The 16,529-nt window shown below is 38.4% G+C and overlaps 1 protein-coding gene across 1 annotated transcript in view; it reads left to right on the forward strand.

The window, feature by feature from the left end:
* The window catches only part of LOC311292284 (sodium channel protein type 5 subunit alpha-like), a 44,101-nt gene extending 32,706 nt beyond the window's left edge, over positions 1 to 11,395 (forward strand). Inside the window, exons 18-24 of the mRNA XM_084411917.1 lie at positions 2,560 to 2,682; positions 5,486 to 5,758; positions 7,418 to 7,471; positions 7,857 to 7,998; positions 8,092 to 8,192; positions 8,286 to 8,556; positions 8,854 to 11,395. Coding sequence (XP_084268043.1) covers positions 2,560 to 2,682; positions 5,486 to 5,758; positions 7,418 to 7,471; positions 7,857 to 7,998; positions 8,092 to 8,192; positions 8,286 to 8,556; positions 8,854 to 10,076 — 2,187 coding nt within the window. The 3' untranslated portion in view covers positions 10,077 to 11,395. The remainder of the gene's footprint in view (positions 1 to 2,559; positions 2,683 to 5,485; positions 5,759 to 7,417; positions 7,472 to 7,856; positions 7,999 to 8,091; positions 8,193 to 8,285; positions 8,557 to 8,853) is intronic.
* Positions 11,396 to 16,529: the final 5,134 nt, after the last annotated feature.

Raw genomic sequence — 16,529 nt, forward strand, 5'->3', positions numbered from 1 at the left:
GTTGAACTGTTGCGTTTACATCTGGTAGACTTGGATCATTTAATTTAGGCCAAGACGCTTCTGAGATGGATATTTAGTATGACATACAGTCTTAAAAATAAAGGCTCTTTATTGGCATTGATGGTTTTAACAACCATGGAACCTTTCCGTTCCTCGAAAGTTTATTTATAAGGGAAAAAAGGTTCTTTAGATTATTAAAATATTCTTCACGCTAAGAAAAATCGGTTCTTTTATGAACTGGTCACTGCAAGGTTCTTTGAGAAACCTAAAATGGTCCTTATATGGTATCGCTGTGATAAAACCCTTTTGGAACCTTTATTTTTAAGAGTTTAGACTATATATTAGATTTAGTATAATATTTAGCGTAACAATACGTTGTTTTAGTATAAAAGGGCCATGAATGTAAAACTAGATATATTCTAACTGGTCTAACATGAGGAATCATTAATTTTGCAGATTTTTGAAGGCTGTTTGTTACAGTGCTTTTACCACAAATAATATGAAACGTAGTGTCCTTGATCATGGAAAAACGCACAAGGCTTTTATAAAATGTCTGCAACAGCAATCTTATAAAAACACCAATGTTCAATAAATAGTTTGATTTATTAACAACTGGAATAAATCATTCTCCCACAAATAATATCATTATTCTTACTGTAGGCTGTTTACATTTGGAAAGCAATCGAGTAACTTGTTGCATTAATGTAGATGTGCAAATTTAGGATTTAGAGTTTGAGCTATACAATGACATTAGAGATATAGGGCCAGATTTACTTATTTCCCATAAAAGCACAGATGGGAGTGGTAATTTTTGAGTGGTTTAATTAATGAACACAGACGCAACCGGATAATTTCCATAGTGACCAACGCAAACTAGCAGTTAGCTTCTGGTTTAAGACGTGCTTTTTTTTGGGAGGTAAATAATGGCGCAAATACCAGTAAATTGACTTGCGCAAACCTTAGTAAATCACCTTGCAGTAAATCCTGTCTTTAGTAAATCCTGACAGTAGTTTTTTAACACCAAAAGAGGGTTTGCGGTGACGCAAGTTGTTAGTAAATCTGGCCTATAGTGCAAAGAATTCATTTTAAAGATTAAGTTTTGGTTTGATGTTTTTAATGGTTTTGTGTTTCTGCCATTTTTATGACACCTCAAACATTTTATGGCAGATTGTAATTCAAAATTGAGATGTTATGGAAACACATCTCTCATACACTGAGATAATTCGCTCAAAACACACACAACTATACATGAACACACTGAATGAAAGCATCTGGAGTAGCTCAACTAACACTAGCAGATTGTGTGAGTGTGTCTCACCTGATGCTCATCTGACCCACACAGATCTCCACACACACCTCTAATGATAGGGTAAGTTCATAGTTCAAAGGTCAGAGGTGAGCGAAGGCTCACATCTGTATCTCAGCTGCAGTTCTCTTCTCATCCAGATATAAATGCCACTGTCTCTCTGTCAGCATTTATTTCGACCTGTAATTTAACATGGTGTCAAGTTTGAGATGTTTGATATGTATCTTTACAGGACCTTGGCTTTTATATCAGAATATACACACTGTATCAAAGAATTATCTGGAGAAGATCAGTTACATTTAGGACTGTCAATAAAATAAATGATTGTAAACGTACATTACAGTGAGACGTGTTAGTAACTTAAGAAAATATGATCTTAAATCTGTACCGTAAAGTTTTTATGACTTTTTTTTTTTTAGTTTTAGTTGTTTATATCATTCATTCTTTGTCTTCTGAAGTTTTGCTTTAGAGCCAATTGCACAGAAATATCTTCTTTAGATATATTGCAGTGACAAGGGAAACTATAGAAATAGTTTTTTATAAAGAACTTACTATTCTTGGGACTTTTAAATTTAATAAGCCATACTATGAAACAACATCTTAATTGGAAATTCAGAATACTATTTGGACTGATGAAAATAATAATAAATTATGATCAAAAGAAATTATTCAAAAGAAAAACCCAAATTCTTTATAAAACCTCACTCTATTTTTATATATATGCATATTGATTATGCATATATAGTTGAGTATGTGGGTATGTACATTGATGTCCATATGTGCATACTTGTCCATGTTTTGTCTTCATTTCACCTCATCGAACAAAATCCTACTGTACCTGTGAGCCACAACCTGCCATTACAGCAGAAGACCATTCTGTTCTACACTGTCTGTCGACTTTGACTGTAGAATAGAGTGGAAACCTATTGCGATTTGTAAAACCGATCTGATTTATATGCCCTAATAAATAAGTTCCTATAGAATGTCCCAAAAATGCATAAATATTTAGTCAAAACGTGTGTTTTTTCTTATTATTGTATGCTGTTTTGATATAGCATTACCAGCTGTCAGTAGAATGTTAATGTCTCTACAAAAATCTTTATTAGGTATTATTTTATCTAAAAAAATATATATAATTACGATTTTCAGTCTTACGCCATTTTTTAGATTGCCTATTAAATCTAAAAAGCCATTCATAATTGTTAGAATGAAATATTTTATTAAAAAGTTCTGTATGTTTTCTCATATCGCAGGTGTCTTTGATTAGCTTGGTTGCTAACTCTCTGGGCTACTCAGACTTTGGGGCCATCAAATCTTTAAGGACTCTCAGAGCTCTGAGGCCATTGAGGGCCCTGTCTAGATTCGAAGGAATGCGGGTAAGATGCTCTCTAAATATGTTATAAAACTGATTTTGTGGGAATCTAGTCAGATTACACCACCCTGCGTCATATTTGCTGAATGAAATCCAATTCTTGTTTCCTACTAATTTTGGCGTGCTGATTCGTTTTGCTCTAGCGTGTCACACTTTCTCACAAAATGTGCATTTCATAGCATCTTTGCTTTCAACAACCATTTGTAAGGTGAAGAAGTCTTGTATCATCCCCTAATCACCAGAAAAACTTCCACAAACACATGATTCCTTACTTGCTCTGAGCCAGGTTAGAATTATTTGTTCAATTCTCAGCCGATTTTCACATGCTTGCCATTATTTTACGCCCAACCCTGATTTCAAGTTTAGAACTATGGCCGGTGAGGAAATGTAAACATGACCCAGAGGTTTTCTGCTACATCTGTGGCTGTTTTACCACATCCAAACTTGTGTTTTTGTAAAGGTCTATTTGAACATATTTTTTCACCCCTTTGCCGATTGTAAGTTAAATTACACATTTTGAATGCTTCTTTTTGAGCTTTGATGGCTTTTATTATTTTGATAAGTGCATTAAAGCTGATATATAAATATATATATAAATAATAATAAAAAAAGTTTCATTAATAACTTCTAACTCAGCATTATCAAATTAGGTAATATCAAAGTCCCTTTCTGCCAAATCATTTAACACGGCGGCCATCTTTGAAACACCTCTCGCGGGCAGCTATTTCAGTCATGCAAGTGCAGCTCCTATCTCTTTGAATGGGGAACAAGGCAAGGCAAGGCAAGTTTATTTATATAGCACATTTCATACACTATGGCAATTCAAAGTGCTTTACAGAAAGGAATTAAAATAATGACAGGAAAACAGTCATAAAAGAAATTAAAAGAGATATATGATACAGTTACAAAATTAATTAAAAGAGTAAAAAGATGATACTTAAGCCCTATTCGCACGGGATAAGGATTACCTGGTGACCTCTAGTCATTTGTAATAATTGGGTGGGTGGGTGGGTCATTTCTAAATCACACAAGGTCCCCAGATAATACTAATCCTTCGCAAATAGGGCTATAGATAAACTTCTCATCTGGCAAAACATATTTTTCACAACTCCCAGTTTTACTCTGAGATTTTCCCATGGTGATTACACTGTGTCTGTGGTGTTCTTTCGGCGCGCCTAAGAAATCTATTGGACGTCGATTTTCCCCTAAAATCAGCTCTAGGACTGACCTCGGGTTCACTGCCCCATCAGTCCGCACCCCAAAAACCCATTTGTTCGGAAGCTCTATATGGAATCAATCCAGTCCGCACCCCTCAGAACCTCGAGTTCAATTACACATCAAACTCACTACTCCACCACAGACCCAGGTCATCAGCATGGTTTCATCTCTAAAGTTCCCCAATTAAGTGGTTTATGTTTCTCTCTTACCCAGTTCTCAGTGCCATTTGAGTTCAGTCTAGAATCAAAAGGAGGAATACAGTGGAATCAAACATCAGCTCAACAGCTCAAATTCTCCAAAGCTGTTCACCAAGATTACGAGATCTCAAATGAAATCTGACAACAACTGTCTCATACAATTGTTTTGTTTCGAAACGCAAAAATTTTCAGGCTGGACCAATGTGCACGTAAGCGTGAATAAAAGTGCATCTCAGAAAACAGACGGCTTTTAAAAGCAGCTGCATAGTGACACAATAACTTTACCAATTGGCGATTGGCTCTTTTATTTAGAACGTGGGATTTATTTCGCCTTATTGCGCGTTGCACTTTCTGCCATTCAAAAGAGTGATGCAGGGGTGACGTCAAAACCCGGAAGATTGATTTTCCACTAGTTAACTTGAGATTTTCCTATGGGGTTTTATAATGGGGTTTTTCCATTTATGAGTAAAATAAAGCCTGTGGTAAACGTAACTTGACAATAGTTGAACGTTTTGTTCTACAATGTAAACGGCACACACTCACACCCAAAAAGTTCTTATTTAGTTATGTATTAGAAACATACGCGTTTTAAAATTTTAATTTAAAATTCGCATTTTCGATATTGGTGTGTGTCATTTACAGTGTGTAACCTCATGTTCAAATAAGTTATGTTTGCCACAGACCTTATTTTTCTCCTAAATTGAAAAAAAAGAAGAAAACTCATAAAACCCCCTGGTAAAATCTCAAGGCAACCTGTGGCAAATTAGTCTTCTGTGTTTTGAAGTCATCCCTGCGCCACTCTATAGTAATATGAGTGCACCATCTTTGTATATTTAAAGTCTTTGTTAATATTAGGCCTTCTTTGCTAAACAGCAGACTTTTTTTTTTTCAAGAATCAGTAGTTAAAAGGCTGATTAAATTACATTTACACATCTTGAGCAAAATATGCCTGAATTTGTTATTTAGCAGACAGATCTGATTGCTTTATGTTTGAATTGCTTGTGTGATCTAGCAATGCCGTATCTGCATGCAGTCACAATATGATTGATTTCTGTATGGTATCACAGTCACCGTGATATTGCCAAGTAAGACATGTTTCCGGGACCACATTCCTGTCTAAAAATGTATTCCTAACCATATCCCATACCCCTGACCAAACCCTACCCAATAAGTTATCCCTAAAATTAGAGGGGAAGATGAATAAAACTGATGTAGAAGCACCTAACCCTGGCTGTAAGCCTAAACTTGACATAATCTGTAAACTTGGCCCTCAAATCTGATTGGTTGATTGAAATGTTGTTCTTGGATCAACAGAGATGTTGATCCAGGAACATGTTGCACTTGGTGAAATCACATTCACCATGGTATCACGTCCTGATTTCTGTTGTTCAGGTGGTAGTGAATGCACTGATTGGGGCCATCCCGTCCATCATGAACGTACTGCTGGTGTGCCTGATCTTCTGGCTCATATTTAGCATCATGGGAGTCAATCTTTTTGCTGGGAAATTTGGGAAATGCGTCAACAGGACAGGATACATCCACAATGTAACCCTGGTCAACAACAAGACTGATTGCCAGTCCATGAATGACACCCAGTTCTACTGGACCAAAGTGAAAGTTAACTTCGACAACGTGGGACTTGGCTACCTCTCGCTTCTGCAGGTGGTGAGTGTCTTGAAGCTTGTGCTCCAGAACTGGCAAACAGGAGGCAGAAATCTAATTTAAATTTAAATTTAAGGAAGTGGAATAAAAATGGAATGCTGCTGTAAGTTTAGTTTCAAACAATATAAATTAATTTTTTAAGCATTATCATACACAAAACATTTGATTAGAAAGTTGTTTTACAAGATATTTTAATATTAATATTTAATGTCGATATTTATTCTTAAAATAAAATATCAATACAAATAAAATATCCAACAAAGTTTTAAATTATTCATTTATTTTTAATAAAAATAGTTTTCATGGCTTTGTTAATTGTAAAGTGCATGGGAATATTTCAGTTTGGGAAAAAATTATTTTACAAATTAGCATAATTAGTCCAAATTAATTATGTGATTATTTATGTTTGTCAGAAAACTTGTGTTGGACCTATAGAGCTGGTAAGTCCCGCCCCTTCCGCTAACCCCACTGGACCTCTAGGTTGAAAAATCGTCAATGCAAGTGAATGTGAGAAAATAATTATTTTCTGGTCCCGTTTGAATTTTGCCATGAATGTGAACATATGTTGTCTGTGAATTTTTAATATAATTTTTCGTGTGAAGAATGCTACAATTTAGTGGGTAGAAGTTGGATACGGTTAGACTTTGTGTGAGAGCACTTTGTGGACTACAACTCTTTCGACGCGTTTGAAAGAAAGAAATAGCCCGTTTAGTTTGAATGGTGACATTTGGGTACAAAACACACAGGCATCTCCATCTGTCTCCATAGATTATCGCAGCATTAGCACCGTGATCTGACAAGTGGAGGGAAAATGTGTTATGGGGTGACGTCACATAGGCAACATGTAGTCTTTCTCGTTATGTCTTTTCCACAACTGCTAGCCAAAGAATCATACAATATACTGTCAAACTCATAACATGAAAAATTATATAAAAAATTCACAGATAACATATGTTCACATTCATGGCACAATTCAAACGGGACCAGAAAATAATTATTTTCTCACATTCACTTGCATTGACGATTTTTCAACCTAGAGGTCCACTTGGGGTTTTACAGATGGGCGGGACTTACCAGCTCTATAAAATGCCTCTGTAATTTGACTGATAAATGTCTTTGAATTGCGGTTCAGTAAATTCCTCTTCCTGTCATTCCATTCCATTGTTGTGGCCAATTCAAATTCAAATTCAAGGGAGCAAATTCTTACATTTTAAATTCTGACCTTCCTGAAGACTTTAGTCCAACATTTTTGGTGATTGTGCTGTAGAATCATCCTTCATATTTGTTAAGGTAGCCAAGCAACCAGAGTTCTTCAGGGCCCTGCAACTCCTCGATGGGCCTTAACTTGTTATTTACCTCTAAGAACAGTCTCTCAAATCACCACAGGTTATAATTTCTGTAACCATGGCAACGACATCCCAAAATGGCCTTGCTTAATAGCATTCATGCTGACTCTTGGTGAGTCACCCTTTGTCTTTACAGAAAAGAAATGACTCGTAAAAGCGTAATTACCTCAGCCTAAAAAGTCAAGTTTTGCCACAGTGAGGCATTGAAAGAAATGTGCTCACCTAGAAACAGAACATATATTTGAATAAATTGACAATCTTTCTCTTTTAGATGGACATTTTGAATGATTAAATACTTGAGTATTCTGTTTTTCAGGCAACATTCAAAGGCTGGATGGAAATCATGTATGCCGCCGTAGACTCTCGTGGAGTAAGCATGTTTTTTTCATTACTAAAATTAATGACTTGCATGCAAACGCACAAAATAAGAACCAAGCTACACTTTACACTTTACAAGAAGGTTCCGACTAATGTTAACAAATGCAATAAAACAAGTGTAATAAAAAAAACTTCCTTCATATTTTTAGTCAATTCAATTCAAAGAACCTAGAATTTAACAAGAACTTTTTTAACCTCCAGAGAAACTAATAGTAACTCAATAATCGAATGCAAAAAATAATAATCTTTTTTTGATAAAAACTAAAGAGGGTTCACCAAAGGTGCTGCAAAGAACCATTGAAGAACCTTCATTTTAAGAGTTTTGAGAATTGTCTAAAAAAAGCTGTCCTAAGTTTTATGTTTTTCTTGTTTGTCAGGTTGAGGAGCAGCCCGTCAAAGAGATAAACCTCTACATGTACCTCTACTTTGTCATCTTCATCATCTTTGGATCATTCTTTACCTTGAATTTGTTCATTGGTGTCATCATCGACAACTTCAATCAACAGAAACGAATGATAGGTGTTTAAGATTTACTTCTTTTCCAAAAGCATCCAGTTTACATTTAATGTGTTCCATGAAAATAATAGCAGCTGGTTGTTCTCTGTACTAAAGGTGGCCAGGATATATTCATGACCGAAGAGCAGAAGAAGTACTACAACGCGATGAAGAAACTTGGATCCAAAAAGCCACAGAAGCCAATTCCAAGACCAATGGTAAGAGTATGATTTTTATCAACTACAAATTCGTAATCGATCTCATAACCAATGCCCTTTCAAATTTCTAACCATAAACACATTTCCATCTAGAACATTCTACAAGGATTCTTCTTTGACTTGGTGTCCAAGCAAGCCTTTGACATCACCATCATGATGCTCATTATCCTCAACATGATAACCATGATGGTCGAGACCGATGAACAATCAGATCGCATGGAGTCCATCCTCAATAACGTCAACCTGGCCTTCATCGTCATCTTCACCACCGAATGCCTCATCAAGATTTTTGCCCTTCGCTGTTATTTCTTCACCATTAGTTGGAACATATTTGACTTTGTTGTTGTCATTCTGTCCATCGTTGGTAAGTGCACGACTTTCCAGTCTGGTAAGTGGTAGTGTGGCTGATGTAAGATACGTTCCCTTCTGAAAAGACCAACTTGGTTTATACTAGTTAGTACTGGTCTATCTGGTCACCATTATGGTGAAGCCAAGGAAGTTTTGCTGGTTAAAGATAGTTAATAAACTTGGGAGAGACACCAGCTGGTCTTTTCAACGGGGTTGAAGTGATCTGAGATGTTCAAAGTGCCATTTCTCAATTCCTCAAAAGATTTTTCATTGCATATGTTGATTTCTGTTCTTTGTTTGTCTTTCCAAACAGGAATTGTCCTTGCTGACATAATAGAAAAATACTTTGTGTCCCCAACTTTGTTTCGAGTTATCCGGTTGGCAAGAATAGGAAGAGTTCTCAGACTAATACGAGCAGCTAAAGGAATAAGGACGTTACTTTTTGCCTTAATGATGTCGCTGCCGGCGTTGTTTAACATCGGCCTCCTGCTCTTCCTGGTCATGTTCATCTATGCCATTTTTGGCATGGCGAACTTTGCCTACGTAAAGAAGCAGGGTGGGATTGACGACATGTTCAATTTTGAAACCTTCGGGAACAGCATTATCAGCCTTTTCCAGATCACCACATCGGCCGGTTGGGATAACCTGCTGGATCCCATTCTGAACAACTCACCGGAAGAGTGCAGCTCGGTTTTCATCAACACTGGAACTCATACTAAGGGCAACTGCGGCAACCCCTCAGTAGGGATCACTTTCTTCGTCAGCTACATCATAATTTCCTTCCTGATCGTGGTCAACATGTACATCGCCATCATTCTGGAAAACTTCAGCGTGGCCACCGAGGAGAGCACAGAACCTCTGAGCGAGGACGACTTCGAGATGTTCTACGAGGTGTGGGAGAAGTTTGACGTCGAGGCTACGCACTTCATCGAGTACTCCAAACTCTCCAGTTTCGCCGACAGCCTTTCGGAACCTCTGAGAATCGCCAAACCCAACAAAATCAAGCTTGTCCAGATGGACCTTCCCATGGTCAGCGGCGACAGGATCCACTGCCTGGACATCCTGTTCGCCTTCACCAAGCGGGTCCTCGGGGAAACCGGGGAAATGGACGCTTTGAAGCAGCAAATGGAGGAGAAGTTCATGATGACAAACCCTTCCAAGATGTCCCATGAGCCCATCACCACTACACTCCGGCGCAAGCAGGAGGAGATTTCGGCAACCCTGATCCAACGCGCCTATAGAGGGCACCTAGTTAGACGGCAAATGAAGCAGGCTTCTTACTTGTACAGGCACATAAACCAAGACACACTCTGGTCAGAAGAGGACGGCGCTCCGGAGCATGAAGGACTCATAGCATCTATGATTAAAGAGCACTACGGTCCCAAGAGGGGGCCACCGGTGCGGACACTGTACTCTCCGCCATCCTATGAGGCTGTAACAAGGGGTCCTAGTGACTGTTTCACGATGTTAATATCTGACTCCAGATCCGGTGAGCCTCATAAATCAGAAGAGACGTATGACGAGACCTTTCTTTAGGAACTCTTTTCTAAGTAGACCATCTTTGCTTGCTTTTTTTTACTTCGTTTGGATGCGTCTAATCAGGAAGAATCCTAAACAAGATTTCACTTTTTTAATATATAAGAACGTCAACAACCTATGTTGTTTTGTCTAAAAATATGACATGGCACCATGGTAAACAGACAAATATACAAGGATATATCAAAGTGAGGATGTACACGCTAACCTTTCAGGTAGAGAATGTACTTCAGCTCAGATGTGTTGCACATATCGCAACTGTAATATATTGCACAGATGTTATTTTTATTGTTTCCTATAAAGCTTAACAGGCCACATATAGTTTTTTTCCCAGGATTACAGAATATAAGCAGAGTTTACTGTTGCTCAGGTGAGGCATGTTATCACTTTTTTACACTTGAGGAGTGTGACTGTGATTTTGAGTAACTGGTGCAAGGAAAAGGCCCCTAAAAGCAGTTTGAATGACTAGTTTGCTTCTTACAAAGTGAGTGATTTTTGCATTTTTATCCGTGCTTGAGGAATTTGTTTTTCTTGTTGAACACAGGCAGGAAACTGTTTAAAAAGGGTTTAAAATCAATAAGAAATCGAGGCATTATGTATTGTGCATGTTTGGCACACATTATTCCAAAGAATGAACATGTCTATGTAATCTTTCTTCAAAATGTATCAACTTTCCTTTACAAGATGATGTCATGTATTTTTCAATCTCTTCTCTCCAACTGCTTTCCTCCATTTTGATATGCAACGCCCAGTTTTAATGATTCAATCAATTCCCAGTGGATTAAAAAAAAATCCTGTGTCACTAAGCTCAAAGCAGTAAAATGGATTTCATGTTGACTTAAACTGAAATAAAATGGTTATACAACTATTTTTAATACAAAATCTGAATTAGCTCAAATGACCTTCAGCTCTTGTGTTTTATTCAAGGGCTTTTTTTACTGCAGCATTGTCAATATGTGGCACATGGAAATACTTACTAATTACTGGTAACCATGACTGGTATGTCAGAATAATATGACTGATATTTGCTGATAGAATACACATTTTATTTTATTCATATACCCTAATCACGGTTTTTCATGAATAAGGAATATGAAGTCACATTTTAAACTAATTACGTTAACCAATATAATGTACATAAGCGAATGGGAAGAAACGTACAGATGTATCAACACATGTGTACAGGTATATCAATTTCTGTGTTCAACAAGATATTCTACTCCTTTTTTTTAATGAAACAAAGTTCTCCTTTCCACAAAATGTATTTAATTTTATGGGGCATTTATGAAACATAAAAAACAATAAAAGTTCTCAATGCATTTTACAAAAATGTTTAGGCTTTAAGAGAATGACTGATGGATCGATGACGGTCACATATTTGGTATTTTTGTATGTTATACACTCGCTCTTCTGCTTTGAATCACATAAACTGGGAATTAATTTGATGCCAAGAATTATATAATTAGTTTATCAGCAAAGTTGTTATCTCTTCTCAAACATCAAAGAGCTGGGTCTGTAAGAAGCTATTGTCTGTCTTTGTTCCCAGTAAAGAAAGACTGGTCCACATGATGTTTAACATTCAAAAACAGGTGCTTCATACTCAACAGCGGGGCAGTTTTTGTTGATTTGGTAACGGTATGCATAGATTCGTGCTCTGGGCTCTTGGTTAGGGAGCCAATTTGGCTGCGTCCCCTGGGAGTTTGCCCTTTCTCCAGCCCAGGACGAGGGTGTTCAAATCCTCCACAGACCAGCTGGACCTCCAGGATAATCCCAGCGGAAAATAATCACTTGTTTTAATTACACACAAATGCACGCATACTTTAGTTCGCTCTCTCTGTCACACAGTCACAGACCTTAAAACTGATAACTTTTAGAAACACACAAATGCGGTTGCCTTTTCCATTTGGAAAAGTGAATGCTTGATATTTCTTTTCAAAGATTTAAAACATTTTATCAATTTAATAGTCTTCAAGTGCTAATGAATTTCATAATGCTGGCTAAATGATGGCAAATTCATTTTAAAAAGTAATAATATTGGTATATTTTGAACTGTGATGGACAGAAAATCTTGAACCAAAATGATAGAAGTCATTCTATAGAGAGCATTATTTTGTTTGATTTGATTGTCTAACACTCTAATCTGTATATTTTTACAACTTTGTCCAGTTATTTTCTGAACATGCTTTAATTTTAATTCTTAGTGTCTCACTTTAAAGAAATCCACTTTAATGAATGTGCCTGCGTAACTGATCTGATGTTTAAACATCTGAACATGTGGCTGGGATTAAGCTCAACTAAAGGAAACCCATTATTAAAGATTAAAATGCACTATAACTAATTACATACACACACACATGCACATCTAAATTAACAACAAAAAAAAGAAAGTGATTTTTAACAAAAAATAAAAACAGAAAGTGTTTTGCTATTTTTTTTATTTAGACAGCAAAATAACGCAATCAGTGAGTAAATGCGATTAGATTAGTACTAGAGGAGTGACTGATTAAGATAATCATTTGTCCACTTCCTGGATTTAAGGATGTGAACACTCTTAATCAGGATGTGTGCATTACCGTTGCCATGGCCACCATGGAAAAGCTCCACTTGATTGGTCTAGCCTTCTGATTAAGTTATCACAATAGACTAAAAATGTATAATAGAAACTACAAATAACAAGTCAAAACCTGTATGAGAAGGATTTACAAAATTTAATTCATTGATGAAGTCACTATCTCTAAATACATTCACGATGTGTATTTGAGTACAGTGTGTGTGTGTGTGAGTGATACACGTACTCAATTCACATCATAAATATTTGTATATGAATATATATATAATTATATTTTTCTTTTATTATACATTTATATTCATCAAATACACATGAATGTTTGTGTGTGTATATATATATATATTCATATAGATATATATATATTTATTAATAACAACAAGCAGGGTTAAACTCCTGAGCCATTAGGAAAAGATAACAGCCATAAAGACTGCAAAATTTACATGCGTGTGTTTGTGAAAAGGCTGACATTGAGACATAAAGGCTCTCAGAAGCTCTAAAGTGCATGACATCTACAGTAAAGCACATTTGTGACCTTTGACCTCATGAAAATCCCCCCCAAAAAATGCATATCATCACATCGTCTCTTGCTGTTTTGATGTCTCTGATAAGACTTCTGGGAGATATGAATAAGAATATTTGAATGTTAAGGAATATTCCCACACTCATTTGTGGGAATTTGTGAGTTCAAACTAATCCGCAAACAGATGCATGAATTAATAAATGTTCATATGATGACATCATGGAACACTACAGTGGAAATATGATTCCTGTTCTTCAAATACACAAGCAAATGTGTACAGCACCATCTTCTGAGAAACAAAAAAATCATAATATGATCATAATAATCCGCCATAGGAAAAAAAAAAATGGAAAAATGCAATTAACGCCGTCCATCTGTTGGTGCAGCAAAGGCTTAGAAAGGTTTGGAGAAATCCTGACCCGGAGGGAAGCTCTGCTTATTTCCACTAAACTGAAAAAGAGACTTTTCCGGAAAAAGGCTTTTTTTTTTTCTTTTTTTTTTGCTGTTGTTCTTTTTAATGCATTTCATTTGCCATTATTTAATCTAGAATAGAGTAAGCATGTCATGATCACGAAATAAAACGTCTCATGACCCTGACGTTAAAATCTGTTGAAATGATTCCACACTGCATTAATGTTACAACATTAATTTGCATATTATTATACAACTTAATTTGCATACTATTACAATGCAACTTGTCAGATATCATATATAGCTACAGTCTAAACTGTCTTGCTTTATTTAAAGTTCTTGTCTCTTACCGGTTTGTTGTTCTTCTGAGGGATGCTTCAGTTGAGCTTCTGTCCAATGCGTCATTGTTTCTCGCATGTTGTAATCGAAATCATCAAGCCAGTCTAAATCTTTGTAACAGAGAGAGTTTGCTTGAACAAAGACTTCACTTTTGGTCTGTTTCTGACACAAAGTCATTCTGTAAGACTTGGACGTAGTGCTCAAGACATGCTATTTTTAAAGATCTCTTGAAATGGCTGGAAAAGTGTTTCCTATTCAAACAGGAAGTTGAGGCGGGGCATATTAAAGGTCTTGTTTTTTGTTTGTTTTTTCAATTAGCCAATAGCCTTCATTTTATGTTAAAGCCGTTAACTATGACAAATGAAGGCATGAAGGCAAGCTACAAGCTACACCAGCCGCGGAAGAGACAGACAGTCAGCCAATAGCCGCACCGCTAGGAGTGCTCGCATCTGATAGGCGGAACTAGACCAATGAGACATCAGCTCCAACCCTATAAAAATGTGCATATCCAAACGCAATGAAAGCGAAGGCTGCACTGATCCAGGGCATAAGAATACATCCACCAAAGCACACAAAAAGCTGGTCCGACTGATGGAAGGTGGCCGAGCGATTCACATACATCCGCAAAGCCCTGGCAGGGCAAACAGCACTCTGAGCATCAGTGTCACGCGAAGATGACGGTTCAGCAGGTAAAGCGGGCAGGGAAACAACCTGTGCTTTGAACGGTGTAGAGAGTGACTTAGGCATGTAGCCCCGTCTCGGCCGGAGAGTAGCGATGCAGTCGCCCGGGTCCGAAACAGATATAATCATCATTCACCGAGAACGCGTGCAAGTCTCCAATGCGCTTCGCAGAGGCGAGAGCAAGGAGCAAAGCCTTTTTCAGGGAGAGCTCCTTAACAGCAATCGAAGCTAACGGCGGTAGAGAGAGAGCCCTCAAAACTAGAGCTAGATCCCACGGCGGCACCGATGGCGGCCGTGAAGGACACAATCTCATTGCTCCCCTGAGAAATCTGGTCACCAGAGTGTGCTTACCGATCAATTGCCCGTTAACCGGGGAACGAAACGAAGCAATAGCGGCCACATACACTTTCAGCGTCCAGTCTGTGCTGTAGGAAGCGCAAAACATCCGACACGGATACGGCACCATTTTGCAAAAACTCCCCATTTTAGAGCGTAAAAGCGCCTAATAGAAGGCGTGCGCGCCTCCGCGAGTGTGCCCAGCAGTGTCTCGCTCGTTCAAGGTCCCTGAAGCGGCCACACATTAAGGTTCTACAGCTCGGGGCTGGGGTGCCATTTCGTGCCGTTCGCCTGAGACAGCAGGTCCTTCGGGGGATTTGCCATGGGGGAGCCACCATTATCTCTCTCAGGTCCGCAAACCAGGGCTGGTTCGGCCAGTTCGGGGGCCACGAGGATCACTGACACTCTCTCCTCCATAGGCAGAATCTTCACCGGAGGGAACGCGTAAAGCCTGGCATTCAGCCAACGCGATGTCAGAGCATCTCCCGTCAGCGGGGAGTGAGATAACGAGAAGAACGTCTGACAGTGTTCTCGCTCGTGACAAACAGATCCATGTCTGCCCTCCTGAATCGATTTCAAATCATTCGCACCGATCCTGGGTGAAGCCTCCACTCTCCTTGAGGAATCCTGTTTCTCGAAAGTATGTCCGCTCCGCAGTTTAGGAGACCGGGGATATGCACCGCTCTGATTGCGAGAAAGGTGTGAGTGGCTCCAGGCCCCGTCGTCATCTTCGCCTCCAGGCGGGGGAGGGCCCACCAGCGGCTTGCTGGCGGCAGTGGGCCTCGTCCCCATTACAGCACAAACCATATCCCTCCTGGTTTGGCGCAGTGGGCGCACGTGGAGTCCGTGAAGGGAGGCAGGCGACGCCCAGACAGGGCGACGCAGAACTCATGTTCGTCGGGCGGGTCGATGGGGCCCACACAAATCTGCCAAGTTGAAGCCATCGGATGCTTGGAGGAAAAGGTTGCTAGTCCTCCTGGTCCATTCTGACGCAATTGTCGCGCCCCCATTAATTTTATACTGCCCGCGAGCCTGTCAGTATTTGCATACTTCGCAACAACTGGTCAGCTGTTCCAAGCTGGCGTTAGCCCATAAGATTTCAACAAAAGTGGAGAAGGGAGGAGTTCCCGCAGCGTTGCTACGCAATGTAGTTACCGCTCTTAAGGGAACAAAACGTATATGTTTATTTTGTATCTCAAGTATCTTGATATAAGGATATCTGTATTGGAAAACATGACATAAAAACTGAGGACGATATACTCATGGTTTGCATTGCGTGCAGCATTTAATGGCATGACTTCATGAATTTGAGACATTCTGGTCTAAAAGAATACATTTTTAAGGCTTTAATTTGTGGAAGAGTGAATTAAAACCTTTTTTAGCAAACAAACTTGCATTAAAAGGTTTCTAGGAAAGTTTTTTTTTTTTGCACAATTTTGACTGATAAATCAAAACACTCACGGTCAAATGAATCGTCTTTTTGTCAATAGAACCGTTAACGTCTATAAGCAGGTTGTCTTGTGACTCTCTGAGGATTTCAGTCATTTGCCATTCCTGGTGTATTATCGTAGATCCTTACTTACAGGGACAGAGGAGT

Source organism: Rutilus rutilus, assembly GCF_951802725.1.
Source record: "Rutilus rutilus genome assembly, chromosome: 6".
Taxonomy (NCBI): domain Eukaryota; kingdom Metazoa; phylum Chordata; class Actinopteri; order Cypriniformes; family Leuciscidae; genus Rutilus; species Rutilus rutilus.